At 37.8% G+C, this 27,918-nt stretch overlaps 1 protein-coding gene and 3 pseudogenes across 1 annotated transcript; 3 read left to right on the forward strand and 1 right to left on the reverse strand.

The window, feature by feature from the left end:
* Positions 1-1,989: 1,989 nt before the first annotated feature.
* Positions 1,990-19,927, reverse strand: LOC125477392 (annotated as a pseudogene).
* LOC103950421 (BTB/POZ and MATH domain-containing protein 3) lies at positions 14,524-16,961 on the forward strand. The gene is made up of 6 exons (XM_048584544.1): positions 14,524-14,669; positions 14,744-14,873; positions 15,007-15,176; positions 15,276-15,561; positions 15,683-15,849; positions 16,650-16,961. The coding sequence occupies exons 1-6, from the start codon at positions 14,639-14,641 to the stop codon at positions 16,802-16,804; spliced, it is 939 nt and encodes a 312-aa protein (XP_048440501.1). The 5' UTR covers positions 14,524-14,638; the 3' UTR covers positions 16,805-16,961.
* A 113-nt stretch (positions 19,928-20,040) lies between the features above and the next one.
* On the forward strand, positions 20,041-25,929 carry LOC125477393 (annotated as a pseudogene).
* LOC103950426 lies at positions 25,656-27,665 on the forward strand (annotated as a pseudogene).
* Positions 27,666-27,918: the final 253 nt, after the last annotated feature.

The raw sequence follows: 27,918 nt of genomic DNA on the forward strand, positions 1-27,918 counted from the left end.
ATATTTTTATTTTGGACTTAATCAATGATATATTTTTATTAATTTGGTAAAGGTCAATGATGAATGCCACATAAGTTTTAAGTCATTATAAAATCCATGAAAACACCAAAATACCCTCTGAAGAAAAAGAAAGGAAGAAGAAGACGCTGCTGATTTTTACTTACAATGAGCGAACGACAGAGAGAAAGAGAGAGAGTGATGATGGAGAAAAGAGAGGGATAGGCAAAACCAGAACATAAGGAGAGGAGGAGCAGGTAATGAATCCATGGATAGTGTCGGCCAAAGGTGGCAGGAAAATGGAAGCTGCTAAAGAATCAACTAGTCACTTGTTGACCGCATCCACCACCTCACTGGCCGTCCTCCCCACGTCTTCCTCTGCCGCAGTGTCTTATTTGCCCACAGGTCATTGAATTGTCGAGGAAGGACTCGATTTTGGGCTGCCAGGGTTTGGAATCGGAGGCGGGGCAGGGGGATTTAAAAGGGGTGTTGAGGATCTTGATGACGGAGTCGGGTGACGTAGACATGCTTGAGACGGCAAGGACGTTAGAGTTATTGATGGATCAAACGTTCTGGACGTCGGAGGGAGTGGGGCACGTGGTAGCAAATACGTGAGGAAGACTTTGACGCCGTAAAAGCACATTAACGTAAAAGCACAACATGACATAGACACTACAATGAAGTGTCTAAATTCACAAAACAAGAAACAAATACCGCGTTGCAGTGTCTGAATCCACAAATCTATTTGAATCTCAATGCATAATCACAGAACATGAAACAGACACTGCAACGAAGTGTCTAAATCCACAGAACCAGAAACAGACATTGCGTTGCAGTGTCCGAAAAATGGAGATTGAAGATGGTGGGAGGCTGGGGAGGTTACAGTAATGGAGGTTGAAGGTGGTAGGAGGCGGGGTGGTTGAAGTCTGAAGGTGGTGGGAGGCGCGATTTACAATGAAGGAGATGGAAAAGTTTAGTGTTTTAAATGGTAATGGCATCATTTGTAATTTTAATTTGATTGAGGTGTTTAAATGTATCTTAAAATCTCATTGACCTATGTATAATTCCAATAAATTTGATTGACCTATTGTTAATATCATAACTTTTAATTGATTTTATACAAAATCACCTTATATATAAAATAGGCTTTTTAGCCAAAATAGTCCCTGAGATTTGCATAACTCTTCACTTTGGTCCTTGAGATTTCAAATCAATAGAAGTGATCCCTGAGATTATCCATCATCCATCATTTTGGTCATTTCGTTAAAAACTCTGTTAAGTGTCCCAGAGCTCTTGGCCGGAAGTTTGGGTAATTTTCAAAGCTTCGTAACTCAATCGTATCTTAACCAAATTCAACCCATAATTTATCAAAATGAAGATAGAAAGTGTAGAATAAGATTATACCTATTTGGAAGCCCAATGGTTGCTAGAGATGGTCGGAAAATAGCCTCAAAGTTGACTGGTCTAAAGGAAAACTGGAAAACTTGCCGGAAACTGGGTAAACTTTAGAAGCCCAATGGTTGTCGGAGATGGTCGGAAAATAGCCTCAAAGTTGACTGGTTCGAGGGAAAACTGGAAAACTCGCCAGAAACTGGGTAAACTTTAAACGTTCATAACTTCTTCAATACTCAACGAAATCAAGTGATTCGAAAACGAAAATCATACTTCTCGATGAGACGAAGAGAATGGTACTCATCTTTTGATAATTAATTATATATTAATTAGTACACCCCAAAGCCTAACCCCAAGGGGGAGTCCAATTGTCTCCAAGGCCTATCTCTCCAATTACTTTTTATAAGGGATAAAACCTTCTAAAGTGAGGAAACCTTTTGGGAATGGCCAATGTGGGACAAAGAAATTTCTACTCAAAATTTCCAACATCCCATACTCTGGGGCACCGTAGAAAATCCTTTTTTTTTGTTGATCTTCAATTTGGTAGTTTACGGTGGAAATGTATTGGGACAAGAAAGAAAAATGAGACAATACTGAATTGGTAAATGTTGCATTTATTAAAAGTTGCGAACTTTACAGAATTCACAATGAATCAAATATACAAAGAACATGATAATGGAGAGTGAAGCAAGCCTCACAGGTCCGTTCTGATTGAGAACAAGTTAACAATGAATACTTACAAGTCACTGATATGGACGAGGCGATTAGATAATTAGGGGAGGAGATGGCAAGATTAGCCAAAAGTTTTCTCGCTGCTTGTAACACATATACAGGAAACCGTCATCCTCCTTGTAAGTTTCATAGATGGAATCCAAGCGACTGGCTGTAAATAAATACACACAACAAACTGTTAAAATGGTTCCGAAAACATGATGCAGGCGCTGAAATGTACTGGTGAAATGAATAATAAGCAGCTCTTTACCTGTTTAAGGTAAAGTGTTCTTCACAAAAACAAAAAGAGCTTTCCTTGGGGTCAAGTGAAGCCTGCTGCTTAAGATATGGATAAACTGCCCTGACAGACATATCTCTAGGAACTAGGAATCTAGAAGATACAAGGAAACACGAAATAGAGGTTATTCTCCTCAAAGTGAGAATGCATAAACAGTTAGCTAAAATTGTCAAGGAAGTAAACCAACTAATTTCTACTAATTTTTTGAACTAAACATTCGGATTATACAAAACTGCAGATAAAGGAAATTCATCCAAGCAAAAAAGATTCTCAGAACACAGAGCGAGTTACAGAAGCCAAGCTCTCTGTTATTCAAGAACGAAGAGTTATATAGTCAGGATTCCTATAAGTTGATAAAGTTTGTATCTTGGTGTGTTTTGATTCACTGTTTTGATTAGTTTTCTAGGGATTTGAAATGACAAATGGAATAAGGAATGTTGCAGGTTTTGACGACTACAAGGCTATGCAAGTACATCAGCCATATTTTGATTTGTATAGAGAATGTTGTAGGGTTTTGGTACATTGCCAACTCACAAACTTATTTCTAAATTGTGCTAGGGGATAAACATGTACTATGAGTTACGCCTATTCTTCTCCATATTTAATCCTAGCCTTCATTGGGGTTTTAAGTGCTTTAATCTAGAGTGTACACTTGTCACTCACTTACACAAACAAAAGCTTTTAAATAAAACTAGCTGTTAGAGTCTAAAACCCTTGTTTTCTTCTTTCTTCTTCGATTCAGCAGCAACTCATCCATTGGAGCTTCACTTGTTGCCTTCGATGCTTGGAACCAGAAGCAATTTAGGTTCCAACACTCCCCTCTAAATTGGTTCTGGTTGTCAGGCCAAGCAATCCCCTTAGGTAATTGAAATCTTTCCTTTGGAAGAGCCTTTTTGTTGAAAATGTTCATGCGATTTGATCTTCTGTCTTGTAGTAGTTAATTTGAGGTGGTGGTGTTCCTTTTGCAATGTTTTTTCTCTGATTAAGGTATCTCTCTTTATGTGTTTTGGTTCTCTAATAAAAAAACTAGTTGTTTTTAGTCTGGGCGAGTGTGAGGTGTTTGTCAACACAATGGGTGGGGGCATCAACGTGAAAATTGTGAGTAGTTTATGTAAGTAGGGAATCGTTCTAGACAGGATTACATGGAATGCGAATCACACAAATTAAATACTCAAAAATACTAAACTAGACTCTATAGCTTTAAAGTAACTTAACCCACGTAAAACAGCAACCAACAATAAAAAAGACTCAATTTTAGACTCAACAAGTGTTTTGGACGAAAATAGGACTTGACTTGACTCAAAAGACTCAAGGAAAACAGATTTTGACTCAAATATGAAGACTAAATGAAAGGGGGATTGTTTTTGACGAATTTAAAACTTAAAACAAAAACTTTGTAGAAAACACTTTGTAAAAACGAAATTAGGTGAATTAAATGGGTGAAAGGCTAGTTAGAGGGTCCTTCTCGACACATGATATATGCATATAAACTAATTTCCAGTTATTTTTCCTTTAGACTATGAATGACAACTCCCCAAGTTAGTTGCATCGCACAACTAACCCTCAAGTTTCCTTATTTCATTGAATTGAAGGAAAACGCATTGCAACCAAATTATCTTTTTTAAGTTCTTTATATGAAACGCATAACAAAGATACATATCAAAAGTCATTAAGTTTTGTGAAAACTATAAGCATTGACAAGACATTCATCACTATGAAACGCATGAGACTCATACCAAGGATTTACTTAACGCGATTGTGACTAGCAACCTCCACTACTCGTGAATATAAGGGAATAACAATTACGTGAAACCCCTTATATTCTAGCATCAAATTCATGCATGCAAATTAAGTGTCGACACCCAACCCACATACATAAACCAGTTTTAATAACTTAGATAAGCAAATCACATTCATGCCTTAAGAAACAATAACCGGACGTAATCAATTCATATAAAACATATAATCATGGCTTCGAATTCATCTCCAACTAAAAAGAAATTAGTTCCTCATGTTCATCATAATTGAAAACCAAATTAACATAAACATTAAACTAAGACTAAGGATAGAAAGAACCAAGAAAATGCTCCACACTCCAATGGCATGCACGGCACTCCCTTGGATGGCAGATTGCACAAGTCCTCCTCTCTTCCTTCCTTGCTTGCGGCACTAAGGTGGTGTAGGGTGAATTGTGGTGTTTGATGGCTGAAAGTATGAATGAATGAATGAGTGAGTGGATGAATTGAATGGTGCGGCATAGGGCTGTATTTATAGGCTAATTATGCACACTTAGTGAAGGAAAAGGATTGCACAATTCCATGGGAAAGCTTTAAGTCTAGGCAGAAACCAAAGGGGAATGAGATAGGTAGTGCACGGCTAGATTTAAGGGTCTTGTAGAAGGATAGGTGCGGCACACATGTAGGGAGAAGATAAGGTGTTCTAGAAAGAGTGTTTAGAGCAGATTCCTAAACCTAAAGGGACAAGGACATATGATATAGGTGTAGATGAAGGATTGCAACTCCTAAACCTACAAGGAATGGTCCACATGCGGCAAACAAATGGATAAAGCTTCTAGAAACTGAAATAGGTGTTTAAATGTGTAATTAATCCCTTCTAATTAGCTAAATTTAAGTCCTAACCTGATTTGGATAGGATAGGATAGGATAATGTTAGAGTTAGGAAATGATAAGGTTGGTTAGGATAGGATAAGATAAGGTTGGATAAGATTCTTTATTTCTTGCTACTTCCTTATCTTCTTTGCATTTGGACTTCTTCTCCAGATTTTTAGCCTTTCCTAGCCCTTCTTGACTTCAATTTCGTCCATCCTCTTTGCTCCATGGTTAAGCTATCCAATCCATACCCAAAACTGCTCCATTTAGCTTCAAAATGCCCTTTCTTGCTCCTTTTGCCATTATGGACCTAAAAACATACGAAAATAGCTTAAACGACTAAAATAAATAGTAATTAACTCACTAAATGCAAGGAAACAACATAACTAAGTAGCATAAATATGCTCCTATCAGTGTCTCCTCTGTATTCTTGTTGTAAAACCTCCCAAGCACTCTTTGCAGTTTTTTGATCTGCTATCCTTGGAAAGATGACATTTGAGACAACTCCTTGGATGATTCCAAGTGCTCTAGCATCATCCATTCGATTTTGCTTCAAGATTGCAGTTTGTTTTTCTGTGAGGTCCTCCTCTAAAGCATCAACCTCCACCTCAGGTAGCTCATACCTATACTAGACCATATCCCAGAAGTCATAAGACTTGAAGTTGGTAGTCATCCTTATTCTCCAAAAATCATAGTTTTCCTTATCAAAGACATGAGCTTTTAGCTCATTGCTATTGGATCCCTTCATTTGTAGGCTTAATGTTTGATTCTTATGGTTTGAAACACCATCTGAGTGTTCCCAAAGATATCAAAATCCATAGAAAACGCCTAGAAAATAGAAAGATCAACAACTAGGCTATGAGGCCATGATAAAGTTTGTATCTTGGTGTGTTGTGATCACTGTTTTGATTAGTTTTCTAGGGATTTGAAATGAAAAATGGAATAAGGAATGTTGCAGGTTTTGATGGCAACAAGGCTATGCAAATGCATCAGCCATATTTTGATTTATATAGAGAATGTTTGTAGGGTTTTGGTACATTGCCAACTCACAAACTTATCTCTAAATTGTGCTGGGGAACAAACATGTAGTATGAGTTACACCTATTCTTCTCCAGATTTAATCCTAGCCATTCATTGGGGTTTTAAGTGATCTAATCTAGAGTGTGCATTTGTCACTCACTTACACAAACAGATTAAATAAAACTAGCCATTAGAGTCTAAAACCCTTGTTTTCTTCTTTCTTCTTCGATTCAGCAGCAACTCATCCATTGGAGCTTCACCTACTGCCTTCGATGCTTGGAACCAGAAGCAATTTAGGTTCCAACATAAATATGTCACAGAAACCAGGAAGAAGGACCTAGAGATGGAAACTTTACTGACCAATAAGAATATCGAAATCCTTGATCCTAGAAAGTGTTATTTACAAGTTTCGATCTAAAATTATACAACTCTGATGTCATATGGCATTTAAGTTTGTTCTTGACGAAAGAAACATTGACCTTGTAGAAAATGAAGAGAACTGTGACAAGTAAAACATACTTTTTCTTTTCCATTTCAGGCAGGTGGCCTATCCTGGAATATCTTTCAATGATCACCTGCAGAAAAACATAAAATGAACACCCTAATCAGTTTTGACATCTTATCCGCCCTCGCAACAATGCTTCCAATAAAGTCTAACCGTGTCGCTTGTACTTAAATTAAGCCACTTTAAGATTGCACATGCTTGTGAGGTTTTACGATAAATCTTCCTAAAATAATCACTTCTTCCCGATTGTGTCAGATCTATACAAGCAATGCAATGAAAAAAACATCGATCAACGATACACAACTCTTGCAGATGACAGTGGGAACCATCATGTTAAAACTCAAATTTACTTCTGTGTTTCGAAAGTTTTGAACAAAAAACAAAAATTGCCTGAAAGTGAATCTAAAATCACATGACATAATATCAACTTCATAAAGAAAATGCCAGAGATTCTTCACATACGTAATCGACATGAATTAAAAGTTGTCCTTTTTTCAACACTACAAACCAAAAATTTTCCATTTCAAAGCATGCATCCATCAAAATCTTTCATCCACTTAAACGCTATGATCTCTAAATCGGGTCAATGTCAAATTGTAATAAAATAATAATTAAATCCTTCACAAATATTAAGCAACAAAAACGCGTAAATAAATTAAACAAAGGTAAATCTCAATTTATCACCCTTATGTTTCGTGGTTTTAATATTTAGTACATCAAGTTTTTTTTTGTCGCAGAAGTCATATCTAAAGTATAAATTTTGGGACAGTCTCATACATACGTTAGTCAAATTGTTAAGTCTCTCGTTAACTGATGATGTGGCGCCTACATCAATTGTTTGGGGGGGGGGACTTGAATATTAAAAAAAATTAAATTAAAAAAAAAAATACAAAAAAAAAAATCCCCCCCGGCGTCTCCTACCTTCCCATTCTCCTCCCTCCCTTCCATCTCTCCTCTGCAACCCGCAAAACCTCTACCATTCCTCTCCACACCACCACCTCCTCCACCATTTTTCTCCTAACCCCCACCCTCTTCTTCCTCCTCCTTCTCCTACACCCCAACCCTCGTCGTTGGCGGTCCACCGCCGACCCGTCCCCAAGTCCCGCGAGACCAGAATCTCCCCGACCCTGGAGACAATGCCATTTTCCGTTTTCGTCCAACAATTTCACAAACCCGAGACCCATAATTTTTCTTCTCTCTCTGAGGCCCTCTGCTCGAACCCTAACCCTCAAATTTCTCAGCAAAACCTTCAAATTTCTTCTCTCTCTGAAGCAGTAGCAGTAACAAGCTTTGATGCAGCAGACTTTTCTCCAGCAGCATTCTCGTGTTTTGGAAGTACCGATTCCGTAAGATGGGATTTTCGGGAAATTTCCTTTTGTGGGAAAGTTTTGAATTTTATTGTTTCGGTTTTTGATTGCTTCTGAATCGAAGCACGACTTTCATCCAAAACAACAATAGGAGCACTCCAAGTACTGTAAGAATAGTGCCAATTCATATTCAGATTGCAGGTGACCCCAGAATCAATAACTGCGATTCCGTTGTCTCCCAGCTCGAAATGCAACGAACCCACATCGATTTCATAGATTGTAACGTTGGAGAGCACCATATTAACATTTCCCAGAAATGGGATTCGCTTGGATTTTGAAATTTTGGGGAGCTGGTATGGAATTATGGAGGAAACGGCCAGAGTTACAAGCAAGTCCTTTAGTAAATCGAAACCCTTTTTTTTTTTTTTTTTTTTTTGAAGATGATGACGGATGCGAAGGCTTGGTTGGTGGCTTGGACTTGCAGGTAGGTCGGCGGTGAAAGGAAGAAGGAAGATATGAGATTTTTTTTTTTTTTTTCGGGGGCGATTCTGTTCTCGCGGGGCTTGGGAGAGGAATGGTGGAGGTGTTGTGGGTTGCAGAGGAGAGATGGAAGGGAGGGAGGTGCGGGTTGCAGAGGAAGGAAGGATGGGAGGGGGATGGGGGAGGTAGGAGACCGAGGAGGGGGATTTTTTTTATTTTTTGTATTTTTAAAATTTAAATTTAAAATTTTTTATTTTTTTAATATTCAAGTGGACCCTCTATTAACACGTGGCGCCTGTTGACTTTGTATTTTAGGTAGATCTCTAATTGATATATAATCCCATGTATTCTCTTGTAATTACTTGTAATTAGTTTTCTTTCCATTTATGTTAGGGTTGTACACCTATAAGTACCTCTTATTGAGAAGAATATACACCAATTCAAAGCATTTTCTTCTTAGCACCAGAGCCAGGTTAAGGAAAATTGAAAGAAAAAAAATATTATTTTCGCAAAATTATTCACAATTCTGACGCCGTGCAGCCAGTTGTGCTGCACACCGTGAAATCGGCGAGCGACGCCGTTGTTACTGATTCGAGTCAATTGACAACCACACCAACCACATAGCCAGTTGTGTAGAGTGTCCGTCCGACCAGCGAGCGATGCCGTCGTTGCTGACCGAAGTTCATCGAACCGATCCTTGCATCCACTCGCCACGATCCACTGCTGCATCACGTACCCACGAATTGAAACCCAACTTAGAAATTTTGCTGCTGCAAGAGACGAAACTCTCGAATCCGTCTGCGAACCAACCCAGTTTTTTGACCCATTGTTGTTAAGCCGCTCCTGTTGAAATGTTCTCAGCAACACTAGGTTTGCGATCATCGCCGATTCCTGTCGGTCGAAATCCCGTAGTCCCCGTCTACTAGAAAACCCGATTTCGTTGAACTTGGTTGAAGCGTATCTCCGAGGACTCTTTGCATATTCCTCGTCGCTACTATTGCGGCTGCATAATTGATATCTTTTCTGCAATGCAAGTATGCAACCCTGCACCTTGTTTTTATTATAAAAAAAAAAAAAATAAAAAAAAAAAGAGAGAAGAAAACGAGAAAAAAAAAAAGAAAAGAAAAGAAGAAAAGAAAAATAAAAACGTCGTTTGTTGGGTTTTGGCTACTATTCTTTTTTAGCCCAAGTTACATATTTTTTGTCGGCCTGGGAATTTGGGCCATATCTTTTCCCACTCAAATTACTTGGAGCCGTGGCACTTTGGGCTCATACCACTATGCATCGATCTGATCAAACCGAACAGGAAAGTAGGACCGATCGTGACCGGTTCAAGTCACGTGCATTGGTTGCTGAAGCTCAGGTAGATTCTGACCATACAGGTACTAATTGTACGACTTTCAAAGTTTCTGCATCTGTTATGAATAGTTCATGGATAATTAATTCTAGTTCTAGTGAATATATGAGTTGTGATTCTAGATAGGTACAAACCCTAAAACCATCTACCAATACTATAGTTAGTGTTGCCAATGGTAATGTTGTCCCCATTATTGGGGAAGGTGATATCTCTCTCTGATACCCTGAATCTTAACTCCGTACTTGTTGTTCCTTCCTTTGACTATAATTTATTATCTGTTGCTCAAATAACTGTAACCCTACATTACCTTGTTATTTTTTTTGGCCTTCTTTTTTGTGTTTTTAAGGACATTCAGGACTCGTAAGACGATTGGTTATGGTATTCGGAGGGAAAACTCTACTACTTGGAGCTGACATTGGACAGTTCTCAAAATTTGACTCAAGCTCTTGCCGTGGAAGGATCTCATAGGGAGAGGGATAAAGCTTCAGAGGTTTGGTTGTGGCATTGTCAACTTGGACATGCTTCTTTCGGCTATTTACGAAGGTTGTTTCCTAGCCTATTTGTTAAGCATGACATTTCTAGCTTTAAATGTGGTGTTTGTGAAATGGCTAAAAGTCATTGTACTTTGTTTCCACCAAGTTTGTATAAAAGTTCAATCCCGTTTATGATAATTCATTCTAATGTTTGGAGGACATCTAAAATTGTTACACTTGGTGGTGCTCATTGGTTTGTTACTTTTATTAATGACTGCACACGTATGACTTGGGTTTGTTTGATGAAGTCCAAAAGTGAAGTTACATCTTTGTTTCAACGGTTTTACAAAATGGTACAAGTATAATATAAGTCACAAATACAGGTTCTTAGGAGTGACAATGGCGGCGAATATGTAAACTCTGAACTTCGTGCCTTTCTTGATCATCATGGTATTGTTCATCAGACTACATGTCCATATACTCCACAACAAAATGGTGTTGGAGAACGCTAGAATTGTCAGCTTCTAGAGGTTGTTCGTGCCTCTTTGCTCAAGGCACGTCTCTCGTTATCTTTTTGGGGATAACCTCTCACCTCAGCTGCGTATCTCATGAATCGTGTTCCATCTTGATCAGTCGACTTTCAAACACCGCTCTAGACTCTTTCTTCATATATTGATGCTTCGACAGTTCCTAATCTTCCACCTCAGGTGTTTGGCTGTGTGACATTCTTTCATCTTTATAAACAGCAGCGAAGTAAGCATGAACCTCGGGCCTTACAGTGTGTGTTTGTGGGGTATGCCTCAAATCAAAAGGGGTATCGTTGTTATCACCCTTCGACGAAAAAATTGTTTGTCACTGTGGATGTTGCATTTCATGAGAATGATATGTACATTGCCAATCCCGAGTCCTCACTTCAGGGGGAGAATCAAACCTGAAGTTCAAACTCTTGATTATACTATTCCAGATATAGATAGTGTGAATGATTTGGATTTAAGTGGTGATGTCTTGGAAATAAGTGGTGATCATTCACACAAAAACAATGAAGTGAATGAATTGGAACTAAGTGGTAATGTCTTGGAGACAAGTGGTGATCATTCACATGGAAACAATGTTGAAAACCTTGAAAGGGACGAGTCGACATCGCCAGATAACTCATTGCTTGATAGCTCATTAACAGGTTCCTCACCACCGAACAATCCTATGTCGCCAGCTATCTCGCAGTCGATCTCAAGTCCCAATAACCATAATCAATCATCTTTGATCCCGGATGCACCACCACCACGTCGTCTCCTTGATCACGTCAATCGAGGTATTCCTAAACTTATGAAGCTGACCCTAAATGCAAAACTAGGTATCCGATGAGTAAGCCCAACCCTGAGTCTAATGTGTTATACCCGTTAAGTAATTATGTGTTTACCAGTCACTTGTCAGAATCAAATAGGTCATTTGTGCATCTATTATCTACTGTATCTATTCCTAACTGTGTGCAGGAGGCTTTAGTTGATTCACGTTGGCAAGCAGCAATGAATGAAAAGTTGAAGTCTTTGAAGAAGAATGCTACCTGGGAGATCATAGACTTACCAACAGGCAAGAAACCTAGGGGATGTAAATGGGTTTATACCGTGAAGTATAAAGCTGATGGGACGGTGGATCGCTTCAAGGCAAAACCGGTAGCAAAAGGATACACTAAAAAAAATGGAATTGACTATACATATACATTTGCTCCTGTGGCCAAGATCAACACAGTTCGTGTTTTGTTGTCCTTGGCTGCAAATCTTGATTGGCCGTTACAACAGTTTGATGTGAAGAATGCCTTCTTGCATAGAGATTTGACATAAGAGATTTATATGAATCTTCCACCGAGATGTAATGCTCCAGATAAATACAAAAAGAAAGGTGTGCAAATTGAAGAAATCCTTGGCTTGAAGCAGTCCCCTCGAGCATGGTTTGGAAGATTCACAAAATCTATGGGAGCATTTGGTTACAGACAAAGTAACTTTGATCATACTTTGTTCCTAAAAAGACAAAATGGGAAGCTTACTGCACTTATTGTGTATGTAGATGATATGGTGGTAACAGGTAATGATCCAGAAGAACGTGCGGCCTTGCAAAGATACCTGTCTACAGAATTTGAAATGAAGGACCTTGGATCCCTGAAATATTTTTTAGGGATTAAGGTGTTGAGAAGCAGTTCTAGAATTTTCTTGTCTCAGAAGAAATATATTATTAATTTGTTGCACGAAACTGGCATGTCAGCTTGTCAGCCAGTAGCTACACCATTAGAAGAAGGATTGAAGCTTAGTGTTGATCTTAATCAAGTACCAGTTGACAAAGGAAGATACCAAAGGTTAGTAGGCCGTTTGATGTATTTGGCACACACAAGACTGGACCTTGCTTATGTCTTGAGTGTAGTGAGTCAATACATGCATGATCCTGGAGAACAACATATGAATGCCGTGATGAGAATATTGCGATATTTGAAGGGAAGTTCGGGCAAAGGAATTTTGTTTAAAAGGAATAATCACTTTAGTGTTAAAGGCTATACTGATGCAGACTGAGCAGGTTCCATTGATGATAAGCGCTCAACATCAGGTTACTTTACGTTTGTTGGGGGTAACTTGGTTACAGGGAGAAGTAAGAAACATAATGTGGTTGCTTGTTCCAGTGCAGAAGCCGAATACAGAGGTATGACTTTGGGGATTTGTGAAATTTTGCGGCTTAAGCTTCTGTTAAGCGATTTGGGTATACAACATGATCAGCCCATGAAATTATTTTATGGTAATAAAGCTGCTCGTGACATTGCACATAATCTGATACAACATGATAAAACAAAGCATGTTGAAATTGACTGGTTCTTCATCAAAGAAAAATTAGAAGGAAAAATAATTGAAGTAACGATGATAAGAACAAAAGATCAGTTGGTAGATATCCTCACAAAAACTGTTTCAAGTCACAAAGTTTTCAAGTTTCTTACACAAGTTGGGCATAAGCGATATATATGCACCAACTTGAGGGGGAGTGTTGACTTTGTATTTTAGGTATGATCCCTAATTGATATGGAATCCCATGTATTCTCTTGTAATTACTTGTAATTAGTTCTCTTTCCATTTATGTTAGGGTTGTACACCTATAAGTACCTCTTATTGAGAAGAATATACACCAATTCAAAGCATTTTCTTCTGCGCCCTGTCAATGTCCACATGGGCGCCACGTTATCAGTTAACAGGAGACTTAACAGTTTGACTTACAGATGTATGAAACTGTCCCAAAATTTACACTTTAGGTATGACTCTGGAACGAAAAAAATTTAATGTACCAAATGTTGAAAATTACGAAACATGCGGATAGTAAATTGAGATTTACCCATTAAACAAATTAAGAAATTCTAATCAACCAAAAGATCATAAACAAGGATAGGTTTTCATATTTCCAAATTCCAAGTGCATTATTACCCAGTATCTTGGCATTTCCAAAAACAAAAATCACTGAAAAAAAAAAATTAAAAAACTCACCGCAACTCGATCTGGGTATTTTTCAATTATATTTTTATTTGGTACAGAAGGCCAAAGTCACTGTCATCGGAGCTGCAAAAGCACTGCAGTCTGCTTGTCTTCAGTTTCAATGTTGCTAAAATGATGTTAACTGACTTTCGAATATAAATGAAAGTTCTGCGTCACGATATGGTTTGTACTGAATGTGGCGCTTCAATAGAACTCTAGAGCAGCAATCCTTTCCCACCAAATGACTTGTGGCTGAAAGGCATTTTTATCTTTGAATTTGGGCTCAAGTTTGTGCTTTTGTTTCAAAAATGATTGAAATGCATTTTTCTTTCAAAAATATGGTTGAGCGCCAAATATATTGAGTCCTGACCAGTAATGTCATACGACTAACATCACTTGTGTATAGCTGAAACTTTGTTTTGCTTGTGTAATCTTAACTTCCCTGACAATGCTAAACCGTAACCATTCTACAGTTTAAAAAGAAATAAAATTGCAGAATATGTGTTTTGAAGCACCTAAAATCAGGTGATGGATACCTTTTCAATGAAAAAAAGGCAACCTTTTGAAGCAAAGCATACCTTTCAAAGCAAAGCAAGACGGTTCTATTGTTTTTTTTTTTTTCTTGACAAACAATAGCGTTGCTAGGTTCAATTGTTAGTGTTCAGGGGGAGGGATCGGCCGGTAGAGATCGAACCTGCACTAAGGTGCATAGGCATGATTGCTTTTTGCCACTGCAGTAAAGCGTTATATGCAACATTTATATCCTTTATTTTTCCTTACAAGCAGGTGGTGGATACCTTTCAAATGAAACAATGGCAACACTTTTGAAGCAAAGCATAACATTTCTATCCTTAAAAGCTTTCAAGTTAGGAATAATACACCTTTAACTTTTCCTTATAAGCAGGAAAACATATTTGGTTCTAGAACAGAAAACCGGGTTGAATCCTTTGTAACTTGTATTGAATTATCGGAAAATCAAGTTTGTTGATATGACGAGTCTCAACTTCGATGACCAAGATGGTAAGATACTTTATCTGTTTGCTTGAGTGTGTTGAAGTTGGAAATTAGTAGCTATTGTACACGTTTATTTTCAGGGATACTGAGGACAATTTCGGATGCACCACCAACCCATTACACACTAAAAGTACAATCGATTTCGTTGCTCACCAAACATAACTTGGAGAAATATGAATCTGGGGATTTTGAAGCCGGAGGATACAAATGGTACAATCTTTTCTCTCTATTTCTGAGAACAAGTTCTTACTGTTCCTTTTCTCATAAGCTTTGCGTTAATTGCTATTGTTTCTTCTTTTTTCGGAGCTGCGTTAGAGTACTACAAATTGCTGTTTTGCTGCAGGAAACTGGTTTTCTATCCAAATGGAAACAAGAAGAGGAATGTGAAAGATCACATCTCTCTCTACTTGGTAATGTCTGGAGCAACTGCTCCCCAGATTTCTTCGGAAGTGTATGCTGTTTTCAGGTTGTTTATACTCGATCAGAACAACGGCAATTACTTCGTTCTTCAAGGTACCATTTCTTTCTTTTAACTCACCGAATAAAAAAGGCTTATAGTTCTCATATTTGTGAAGCGTCGTCTCATATCTTTTTAAAATATGCATTGCTCAGAACCAAAGGAAAGGAGGTTTTATGGGATGAAACTCGATTGGGGATTCGATCAATTTCTCTCCCACAAAGATTTCACTGAAGCTTCAAATGGATTTCTCATAGATGACACGTGTGTGTTGGGAGCAGAGGTTTTCCTTTCTAAAGAGAGAAGCAAAGGCAAAGGAGAGCGTCTATCAATGGTAAAGGATCCTGTTATGTACAAGAATACTTGGAGGATTGACAACGTATCAAAGCTAGATGCGGAATCCTACGACTCAAAAACATTCATTGCTGGAGACCAGAAATGGTATATATAACACTAACTTGTTAGATTTCGCTCTTAGTATAAAGAAATTTCTCTCGAAGATATCAAAAACTTAAGCACTGTTTATCTGAAAGTGTTGTAAACGTGTTGGTGGTTGTTGCAGGAAGATGCAGCTCTATCCCAATGGAAAAGGCAATGGAGTTGGAACCCATCTGGCTTTTTATCTGGCGTTAGCCGAACCGAAATCTCTTCCTCCTGGCTGTCAAATATATGCAGAGTTTACCCTACGGATCCTAGACCAGCTGAATGGAAGGCATGACTATGGTAAAGGTAAAGATTTTGCCTAATCCTACTGCTACATAATCATACGAGCAAACAAGGATTAGAACATCTAACAAACATTCCATTAAGGGTGGTTTTATTGCCGCCATCATGCTAAAATTCCCACCATGAACGACGATGAGACTCTAGTTCTTGGAGGTGTTTCAGTCGAGATGGCTTACCATGTTGGTCATACCTATATAGTATTGAACCTGCGTTCAGTGGAAAGCCAATATCGAGAATTTCCGACGGCAACCTACTAAAATTGTTCACAATTTTTGGTTGCTCGTAGAGAAAGATTTTAGGGTTTTAAAATTGTTCACAATTTTTGGTTGCTCGTAGCGAAAGATTTTAGGGTTTAATTCGTTTTGGGATTCGGGTAGCCCAATCAGTTGTCCTCACGGTCCATTTTCTGAAAACATTCGAGTGTTTCTTCAAGAATGTGCTGCAATTTGAAGACTACAGTGTCCGGGGCATGCCCATTTGGTGCACTCTTGAAATGTTGAAACTCATGTTGAACTTCTAGCATTTAGCAGAAAGCAACTGAATGTTTTCAGCAACAGGACAATAAACCGTATATAGTCAACAATTTAATTTGTTTAGTGTCATCCAATTCTATCTTTTACTAAAAGTTCGTAACCAACTCTATTTGCATGTTTTACCCTTGTGGAAATAAATTTTTTACAACGTAAGAGTAAAGCTGCTTACGATAGATGTTCCTTCCCAAGGAGTCCTGTTAGTTTGGATTCACCCTTTAACCCTTTTTTCCAATATACTATTGAACTGAGAATCATTTTTGATGATTGCAGCTAATTACTGGTTTAGTGCCTCAAATTCGGTGAGGGGATGGATGAGATTTATTACTCTAGGATTATTCAAGCAGGCAAACATGGGGTTTGTGTTGAAGGATACTTGCATTGTGGAGGCAGACGTCACTGTCCATGGAATTACTGATGCACTGTAGTCAAATGGTAAAATAGTACAAAATTCTTGCTATATGAAACTGTGGGGGTGTAAAATAGTAAAAATAGTCGAATAATGTGTTAAAAACACATTCATTTCACTTGTGAATACCAATATTGTATCGTTTGTGACTACATGGTGGATGTATTTGCTCTTCATATACCTTTCCTTGTTTTCGGTTTCATTTTTCCTTCTATGGTGCTTGAGAGCATAGAATACTTCGGACTTTTTAATCATTAAATTTTGATTTCTTTATTTTTAAACAAATATCTAAACGGTTAAAGCATCTATAGTATCCCATAAAAATTGCCTGAAAGTGAATCTCAAAACACATAATATAATATCAACTTTTGAACAAAAATGCATTCTTCAAATATGTAATCCACATGAATTAAAATTTGTCACACAAACCAAAAATTTGCCATTTTAGAGCATGCATCCATCAAGATCTGTCAGCTACTAAAACGTCATCATCTCTCAATCGGGTCAATATCTAATTCTAATAAAATAATAATTAAATCTTTAACAAATATTAAGCAACAAAAACACGTAAATAAATTAAACGAATTAGAAATTCTAATTAATTAAGGGTGCGTTTGTTGCACCGGATATTTCAGACTGGACTAAGCTTCAAGGACTAAGCTGGACTAGCGTAGAATAGACTAAGCTGGACTGATTTAGTGAAGCGTTTGGTGCAGTGTCGGACTAAAAACTAGGATAATGAAAAATAGTGAAATTACAAATTTTAACGATAGAATTACATCCAACTCAACTGCAAAATACCCACAGTCAAATCAAATGATAATTACATTAAACTCAACGCAATTGCTTGGAAACGAAAGAAAATATTGAGTTTTTGTGTATTGTAGCATTGCAATTTGCAAAAACAAACAGCGCTTTCCTACAACATAGGAATTCAGAATCAGTACATCAAACTTACTCACTTTTTGGTCTAAAATCCTTCTAATCCTCTAAAATTCAGAAATCTATAAACATTCAGCAACCCAAATGTCCCAAAATTGTTAAAAACTCTAACTTATCAGACCACAAATTTGGAGGAAGAAAATTTCGATTTCTTCTTCACAACCTCCCAAAATCCATGAATAATACCATATTCATTCATCCTAATTTAACATACAATTGTAACATCATTGTATGACTTTTCTATATTTGATAAAGAGACATCCTTTGCACCTTGAGCGTAGCTTTCCATACAAAACAATTGAATTTTACAACTCTTGTTTAACGATTTCGTCCAAAGAATAACTTACAACAATTGAATCAAACAACGGCTACGATATAATATGAACAAGACATTCACGGCACAACCAACACAACAATTACCCCAAAGAAGCAACTCCAAGAATTGTGCTTCTTTGTACACTTACTGAGGATGCTAATTGAAACGTCACCAATGCTACTGCTTTTCTCGAACTTGGTGTATTAGTATAGTCCGCAGACTCCGCACTTCATTCTGGTGCATTTCCTCATCAATGGCAACAAAACATCAGCCCAAAACAAAAGCTAATAAAGGTGAATACCTTCCATTTCTTCGTTGTGGTTCAGCAGGAAGTGTATCTTTCACACAAGTCTTTGTGTCAACTAATATTGGGTTTCGGTTAGTTTCCGTAACAGGCATTTTAATATCATCAATCATGCCCACCATCCATACCCTTCTACAAAACCTATTTTGATATCATAAGAAAGTATAGCCAATCATTAAAGGAAATGAGGTTAAGGAGATCAATGCTCCGATATCATCAATTCTATCAGAGAGAAACAGAGAATTGGCTGTAAAAATAAAGCAAAAGAAAGAGTGTGCTTATTTGACGCACCGATATATAAAGGTAGGATGTTTTTCTAAGACTTTCTCAATAATGTTTCATTTTCAGTACCGATGTTTCAGGTATCTAAAGCATTGTCTCATTAGGTCCCAAAAACTACATTGGATCACCATCAGCAACCAGTTGTGCTTATTTCATATTATTTCAATCAAATACATGACAAGCTTTAGTTAAAGGGCACGATAATCTTACAATCTAGGATTCATGCTTACATCCAACCCATACAAAACTGCCAAACAAAGGAACAGAGCTGCAAACTTAATCCAGACATCACTCCTTACAGATGATATTGATAACCAATTAACTACTTTATGCAACAATTATGATCCATATGACCCATTTATTAATTGATTATAATGCTAAATAAGCCCAAGAAAGCCCTTATCTAACTCATTATGACAAAATTCCCCCAAAGATAAATTAGTAAATAGAAAGATAAACCTTGTACATCGCATAGATTAACAGATACAATATCAAGTAGCTCCATGCAGGAGGTTAAAAGTCACCTAAACAATGTAGTCAAAGACTTAATCAAGAGAAACAGATGAATTAACTTACAGTGGCAACAAATGGAACTTGCAATTTCACAGAAGCAGAAATCAAATCCGTAAAACTACATCATAAAATACCCAGAAGCAGAAATCATTGAAGAACAAGCAATTTCACAGCATAAGACCAACCCAGATTTCACAGAATCAAAGCAATCCGGATTTCACATAATCAAAACAACAAATGAATTTGTAAATGATGAGTGAGAGAGAGACTGACGATTTCTTGGCTGCTCGAGCGAGCGAGCATGGCCGATGAAGTTACTCCAGCGATCAGGATGAGATCGATTAGGACGATCAAGATGAGCATGACAAGTAGGGTGAGCACGACGAACACGAAAAGGCGAGCGAGCAGGAGGATGATGACGGTCTTAGCTAGTCTGCTCGTATTTGAGGGGTCTCGCTAGGACCACCTAACGAAGGAGTTAGTAAAAACGAGTCCCACTTAATACCAGTTAAACTTAGTCCTGGTAGCCAACAAAGAGAGGATTACACTAAAAATTAGTCCAGTCCAGTCCAGGTTAGTGAAGCCAAACAAACGTGCCCCAAAAGATCGTAAACAAGGATAAATTTCCATATTTCCAAATTCCAAGTGCATTATTTCCCGGTATCTTGGCATTTCCAAAAACAAAAAATTACTACAAAAAAAAAATTAATAAAACTCACCGGAACTCGATCTGGTTATTTTGCAATTATATTTTTCGATTCTTCAAGTCGTTCATCAATACCAAAAAAAAAAACAATATTTTGCAATTATATTTTTGTTTGGTCACAGGAAACTAGTGCTCTACCCAAATGGAAACAAGACGAGGAATGTGGCAGGCCAAATCTCTCCCTACTTGGAAATGGCGGATGCTGGTTCCCTACAGACTGGTTGGGAAGTTTATGTTGATTTCGGTTCTTTTTGCTTGATCAGAAGAAAGGGATGTACTTGGTTTTTCAAGGTATTGCATCATCAAGTTTATTTCATCAAGTAGATGTGACGAGTCATTCTTTTTCATATTTTCTTAGTCTTACTTTTAATTTGGTGATCCATTTTTATGTTGCATTTCTTAACTAGATGTCAATGAAAAGGGAAAGTGTTTTCATGGGATTATGCCTTATTCGGGTTTTGATCAATTCATCCCTCTTAAAGCGTTTACTAATGCTTCCAATGGATAGCTCATGGAAGTGTATTTGGAGCGGACGTTTTTGTTTGTAAAGGAAGAAGAATAGGAAAGGGAGAGCGTCTATCAATGATCAAGGATGCTGTTAAGTGCAAGCATGTTTTATTTGGAAGGTTGAGAACTTTTCAATGTTAGATGCTGAGAGTTACTACTCACAACTCTTAATTGCTGAAGACCTGAAATCGTATCTCCAATAGGCTTTCAATTTACTATCTTATCAATACCCACTAGTACAAAAAAAAAAAAACAGTTGCGCGATGTAAGTACTTTCGTCGCGCAAAATAAAAAAAAACGTAGCCTGAAAATTAGGCCAATGAAATCTTCGTCGAAAGCAGGGTTTTCGCAACGAAGAGACAACCTGCATCGCACAAAATGTCTTTGCGCGACGACAATACGTATCTACATCTGTAGGTGACAAAATGGAAAGGTTCAAAGCCATCAAACAATTCTGATCCTCCCAGATTCTGGAGGGGTATGTGTATCTCTTAGAACATCTGTAGGTGACAAAATAGAAAGTTGCAAAGCCATCAAACAATTATGTATACCTAAAAAATTGTCTGAAAATAAGCTAACTTATATAGGTGTTATAGTTTAATTCAGTTTACATCATGTTCAACACAATTTAATAATTATATATGTTAAAGTAATCGATATTAACATGTTAAAGTAATAATTATTCATTTAAATTTTATTTTAACATGCTTACGTGCTTACTGTAGACTGTATCTTTGTAGTTTCAAAATGAACAAGCTTAGAGACTTACCAAAAGTCTTGCCATCGCCGATTTCTCCAGTCCTGGCTTGCAAGGGAGGGATTGCATGATGAAGAGAGATGAAATATTTGTATGATAACTTTAAGAGCAAGGGAGGGATTGGAGAAGGTTTTGAAGAGAGATGGGGGAGGGAGGTAGCTGCTGCAACTAGGTTTGCAGTTTCTGCCTCCCAAACTGCTTTAGTGAAGATGAAAAAGTCGTTGACTTTGCAGCGGCGGAGGTACACTCCCTTCGCGCAAAACAGTTTTGCACAACGGCAATCTTCATTGCGCAAAACAGTTTTGCGCGACGAAGGTGTACCTCTATTGCACAAAACAGTTTTGAGCAACGAATGTATACCTTCGTCACGCAATGTTGGGAAAAAAAAAAAAGCGGTTGAAGTATTGGTTTGGAGCAAAAACTTGTACGACGACGCATATACCGCGCTGCGCAAATAGTCTTTGCGCAATGGTGAAACAAAACGTTGCGCAAAGGACGTTTGCGCGACACTGTCTATGTGTCACGCAAGTTTTTGCCACCAAACCAAGACTTTTACCACTTTTTTTTTCCAACATTGCGCGACGAAGGTACACCTTTGTTGCGCGAAGATGTTTTGTGCGACACACATCTTTATCGCGCAAAGTTGATTTGCACAAAATGTCCATGTGTGACACTTTGTTGTCACCATTGCGCAACACAATTTGCTCCGTTGCGCAAGTTGCTGTCGCGCAAATATGTTTTTGTACTAGTGACCTTTTCTTTGCTGAAGTCAATTTTCATCTAACATAAAAGAGATGGATACACTTTCAGAGGTTTGAACTACACATGCAATTTGCACGTACATAATGTTTACATTATCCCTTAAGGTGTCAAGTTGTAGTTTTGCTTCTAATGTAAAAAACTGCGCCTTTTATTTAAACTTGAAAGGTTAATGGAATCTTGAAATGTTCTCATATACCTCTTGTGATGGTCGCTGGAGGAAGATTCAGCTTTGTCCGAAAGGAAATTATGATGGGAAGGGTACTCATATTTCACTTTACTTGGAATTGGATGGTTCAGAAGACCTTCATGATTCTAAAGTGTTTGCTGAGCTTTCCCTGCGCATTGTAGATAAATCCCTTCCTTGAACAAGTGTTCTGAAGGTAAATTTGGTCGCCTTCAATGTTAAATTATGTATATAGTCCCATATAACATGAGGATTTATTCCGTGTAGCTAATCGCTGGTTCAGTGTCTCGGATTAAAGTGTTGGTTGGCCTTGTTTCATTCCACTGGACACTTTCAAACATGCATAGTGGAGGCCAATGTCACTTTCCTCGGAGCTGCAAAAGCACTGCAGTCTGCTAGTCTTCAGTTTCAATGTTGCTAAAATGATATTAACTGACTTGCGAATATGAATGAAAGTTCTGCGTCTACGATAGGGTTTGTACTAAATGTGGCGCTTCAATAGAACTCTAGAGCAGCAATCCTTTCCCACCAAATGACTTGTGGTTGAAACGCATTTTTATCTTTGAATTTATGTTGGGCTCAAGTTTGTGCTTTTGTTTCAAAAATGATTGAAATGCATTTTTTGTTCAAAAATATGGTTGAGCGCCAAATATATCGAGTCTTGACCAGTAATGTCATACGACTAACATCTCTTGTGTATAGCTGAAACTTTGTTTTGCTTGTGCAATCTTAACTTCCTTGACAATGCTAAACCGTAAAAATTGTTCAGTTGAATAAGAAAGAAAATTGCAGAATATGTGTTTCGAAGCACCTAAAACCAGGTGATGGATACCATTTCAATGAAAAAAAGCCAACCTTTTGAAGCAAAGCATGACGGTTCTATCCTTTCTTTTTCTTGACAAACAATAGCATTGCTAGGATCAATTGTTAGTGTTCGGGGGGAGAGGATCGGTAGAGATCGAACCCGCTCTAAGGTGCATAGGCATGATTACTTTCCACCACTGTCGGTAAAGAGTCATCTGCAACATTTATATCCTTTAAAGCTTTCTAGTTAGGAATAACTCCTATATTTTTCCTTACAAGCAGGTGATGGATACCTTTCAAATGAAACAATGGCAACTCTTTTGAAGCAAAGCACAACATTTCTATATATCCTTAAAAGCTTTCAAGTTAGGAATAATACACTTTAATTTTTCCTTATAAGCAGGAAAACATATTTAGTTCTAGAACAGAAAACCCGGTTGAATTCATTGTAACTTGTATTAAATTATCGGAAAATCAAGTTTGTTGATAAGACGAGTCTCAACTTCGATGACCAAGATGGTAAGATACTTTATCTGTTTGCTTGAGTGTGTTGAAGTTGGAAATTAGTAGCTAATGTACACGTTTCTCTTCAGGGATCCTGAGAACGATTTCGGATGCACCACCAACTCATTACACAGTAAAAATACATTACAATTAATTCCGTTGCTCACCAAACATAACTTGGAGAAATATGAATCTGGCGACTTTGAAGCCAGAGGATACAAATAGTACAATCCTTTCTCTCTATTTCTGAGAACAAGTTCTTACTGTTCCTTTTCTCATAAGCTTTGCAGTTAATTGCTAGTGTCTTCTTCTTTTTTTGGAGCTGCGTTAGAGTACTATAAATTGCTGTTTTGCTGCAGGAAACTGGTTTTCTATCCAAATGGAAACAAGAACAGGAATGTGAAAGGCCACATCTCTCTCTACTTGGTAATGTCTGGAGCAACTGCTCCGGAGATTTCTTTAGAAGTTTATGCCGTTTTCAGGTTGTCTATACTCGATCAGAACAATGGCAATTACTTCGTTCTTCAAGGTACCATTTCTTTCTTTTAACTCAACGATTAAAAAAGGCTTATAGTTCTCGTATTTGGGAAGCTTTGTCTCATTTTCAGATCTTTTTAAATATGCATTGCTCAGAACCAAAGGAAAGGCGGTTTCATGGGATGAAACTCGATTGGGATTTGATCAATTTCTCTCCTACAAAGCTTTCACTCAAGCTTCGAATGGATTTCTTATAGATGACACATGTGTTGGGAGCAGAGGTCTTCGTTTCTAAAGAAAGAAGCACAGGCAAAGGAGAGTGTCTATCATTGGTAAAGGATCCTACTATGTACAAGAATACTTGGAGGATTGACAAATTATCAAAGCTAGACGCGGAATCCTACGACTCAAAAACATTCATTGCTGGAGACCAGAAATGGTATAAACACTAAACTTGTTAGACTTCACTCTTAGTATAAGAAATTTCTCTCGAAGATAATGAAAAACTTAAGCACAGTTTATCTGAAAGTGTTGTAAATGTGGTGGTGGTTGTTACAGGAAGATGCAGCTCTATCCCAAGGGAAAAGACAACGGAGTTGGAACCCATCTGGCTTTTTATCTGACGTTAGCCGAACCGAAATCTCTTCCTCCTGGCTGTCAATTATATGCAGAGTTTACCCTATGAATCCTAGACCAGCTGATTGACAGGCATGACTATGGTAAGGGTAAAGCTTTTGGGATTAGGAAATCTAAAAAACGTTCAATTAACGTTCAATTAAGGGTGGTTTTATTGCCGCCATCATGCTAAAATTCCCACCATGAACGGCGATGAGACTCTAGTTCTTGGAGGTGTTTGAGTCATGATGGCGTACCATGTTGGTGTTACTTACTATTGAACCTGCGTTCAGTGGAAATCCAATATCGAGAATTTCTGATTGCAACCTACTGAAGATGTTCAAAATTTTCGGTTGGTCGTAGAGAAAGATTTTAGGGTTTAATTCGTTTTGTGATTCGGGTGGCTAATCAGTCGTCCTTGCGGTCCATTTTCTGAAAACATTCGAGTGCTTCTTCAAGAATGTGCTGAACTTGAAGACTGCAGTGTCCGGGGCATGCCCATTTGGTGCACTCTTGAAATGTTGAACTCATGTTGAACTTCTAGTATTTAGCAGAAGGCAACTGAATATTTTCAGCAACAGGACAATAAACCGTATATAGACAACAATTTAATTTGTCTAGTGTCATCCAATTCTATATTTTATTAAAACTTCGTAACCAACTCTATTTGCATGTTTTACCCTTGTGGAAACACTCTTTGCAACGTAAGAGTAAAACTGTTTACGATAGATATTCCTACTCGGAGAGTCTTGTTAGCTTGGAGTCACCCTTTTACCCTTTTTTCCAATATACTATTGAATTGAGAATCCTTTTTGGTGATTGCAGCGAATCACTGGTTCAGTGCCTCAAATTCAGTTAGGGGATGGATGAGATTTATTACTCTGGGATTATTCAACCAGGCAAACATGGGGTTTGTGTTGAAGGATACTTGCATTGTGGAGGCAGACTTCACTGTCCATGAAATTACTGATGCACTATAGCCAAATAGTAAAATAGTACAAAATTCTTGCTGCGTGAAACATTGGAATGTAAAATTGTAAAGATAGTCGTATAAGGTGTTAAAAATACATTCATTTCATTTGTGTATATCATTATACCGTTTGTGACTACATGGTGAATAAACACATCATTGTCTGCTCTTCATATACCTTTCTTTGTTTTTTGGTAGAGATCGAACCTGCACCAAGATGCATAAGCATGATTGCTTTCCGCCACTGCTGTAAAGTATCATCTGCGACATTTATATCCTTTAAAGCTTTCCAGTTAGGAATAACACCTATATTTTTCCTTACAAGCAGGTGATGGATACCTTCAAATGAAACAATGGCAACCCTTTCGAAGCAAAGTATAACATTTCTATCCTTAAAAGCTTTCAAGTTAGGAATAATACACCTTTAATTTTTCCTTATAAGCAGGAAAACATATTTGGTTCTAGAACAGAAAACCCGGTTGAATCCTTTGTAACTTGTATTGACTTATCGGAAAATCAAGTTTGTTGATATGAAGAGTCTCAACTTCGATGACCAAGATGGTAAGATACTTTATCTGTTTGCTTGAGTGTGTTGAAGTTGAAAATTAGTAGCTAATGTACACGTTTATTTTCAGGGATACTGAGAACAATTTCGGATGCACCACCAACCCATTACACAGTAAAAGTACAATCGATTTCGTTGCTCACCAAACATAACTTGGAGAAATATGAATCTGGGGACTTTGAAGCTGGAGGATACAAATGGTACAATCCTTTCTATTTCTGAAAACAAGTTCTTACTGTTCCTTTTCTCATAAGCTTTGCACTTATTGCTAGTGTTTTCTTCTGTTTTTGGAGCTGTGTTAGAGTACTATAAATTGCTGTTTTGCTGCAGGAAACTGGTTTTCTATCCGAATGGAAACAAGAACAGGAATGTGAAAGAGCACGTCTCTCTCTACTTGGTAATGTCTGGAGCAACTGCTCCCCAGATTTCTTCGGAAGTGTATGCTGTTTTCAGGTTGTTTATACTCGATCAGAATAACGGCAACTACTTCGTTCTTCAAGGTACCATTTCTTCTTTTAACTCAACGAATAAAAAAGGCTTATAGTTCTCATATTTGTAAAGTGTCGTCTCATTTTCCAATCTTTTTAAAATATGCATTGCTCAGAACCAAAGGAAAGGCGGTTTCATAGGATGAAACTCGATTGGGGATTCGATCAATTTCTTTCCCACAAGTCTTCACTGAAGCTTCAAATGGATTTCTCATAGATGACACTTGTGTGTTGGGAGCAGAGGTCTTCGTTTCTAAGGAGACAAGCAAAGGCAAAGGAGAGCGTCTATCAATGGTAAAGGATCCTGTTATGTACAAGAATACTTGGAGGATTGACAACGTATCAAAGCTAGATGCGGAATCCTATGACTCAGAAACATTCATTGCTGGAGACCAGAAATGGTATATAACACTATACTTGTTAGACTTCGCTCTTGGTATAAGAAATTTCTCTCGAAGATATCGAAAACTTAAGCGCGGTTTATCTGAAAGTGTTGTAAATGTGTTGGTGGTTGTTGCAGGAAGATGCAGCTCTATCCCAAGGGAAAAGACAACGGAGTTGGAACCCATCTGGCTTTTTATCTGACGTTAGCCGAACCGAAATCTCTTCCTCCTGGCTGTCAAATATATGCAAAGTTTACCCTACGGATCCTAGACCGGCTGAATGCCCGGCATTGGGATGATAAAGGTAAAGATTTTGCCTAATCCTACTGCTACATAATCATACCAGCAAACAAGGATTAGAACATCTAACAAACATTCAATTAAGGGTGGTTTTATTACCGCCATCATGCTGAAATTCCCACCATGAACGACGATGAGACTCTAGTTCTTGGAGGTGTTTGAGTCGTGATGGCGTACCATGTTGGTGATACTTACTATTGAACCTGCGTTCAGTGGAAAGCCAATATCGAGATTTCTGATTGCAACCTACTGAAAATGTTCAAAATTTCGGTTGGTCGTAGCGAAAGATTTTAGGGTTTAATTTGTTTTGGGATTCGGGCAGCCCAGTCAGTCGTCCTCACGGTCCATTTTCTGAAAACATTCTAGTGTTTCTTCAAGAATGTAGAACTTGAAGACTGCAGTGTCCGGGGCATGCCCATTTGGTGCACTCTTGAAATGTTGAAACTCATATTGAACTTCTAGTATTTAGCAGAAAGCAACTGAATGCTTTCAGCAACTGGACAATAAACCCGTATATAGACAACAATTTAATTTGTTTAGTGTCATCCAGTTCTATATTTTATTAAAAGTTCGAAACCAACTCTATTTGCATGTTTTACCCTTGTGGAAACAGACTCTTTGCAACGTAAGAGTAAAGCTGTTTACAATAGATGGTCTTATTAGCTTGGAGTCACCTTTTACCCTTTTTTTTCCAATATACTATTGAATTGAGAATTGTTGTTGGTGATTGCAGCAAATCACTGGTTCAGTGCCA

This window comes from the organism of the source record quoted next, unplaced genomic scaffold (genome assembly GCF_019419815.1).
Source record: "Pyrus x bretschneideri cultivar Hongxiangsu unplaced genomic scaffold, Pyrus_bretschneideri_v1 Contig21, whole genome shotgun sequence".
Lineage (NCBI taxonomy): Eukaryota > Viridiplantae > Streptophyta > Magnoliopsida > Rosales > Rosaceae > Pyrus > Pyrus x bretschneideri.

Excerpts from the sequence above, each read along its gene's own strand:
- LOC103950421 (XM_048584544.1), top strand. The coding sequence starts at position 14,639 with ATGACGAGTCTCAACTTCGATGACCAAGATG. Across the intron at positions 14,874-15,006 it reads GAAGCCGGAGGATACAAATG|GAAACTGGTTTTCTATCCAA; the intron begins GTACAATCTTTT and ends GTTTTGCTGCAG. Across the intron at positions 15,177-15,275 it reads CAATTACTTCGTTCTTCAAG|AACCAAAGGAAAGGAGGTTT; the intron begins GTACCATTTCTT and ends TGCATTGCTCAG.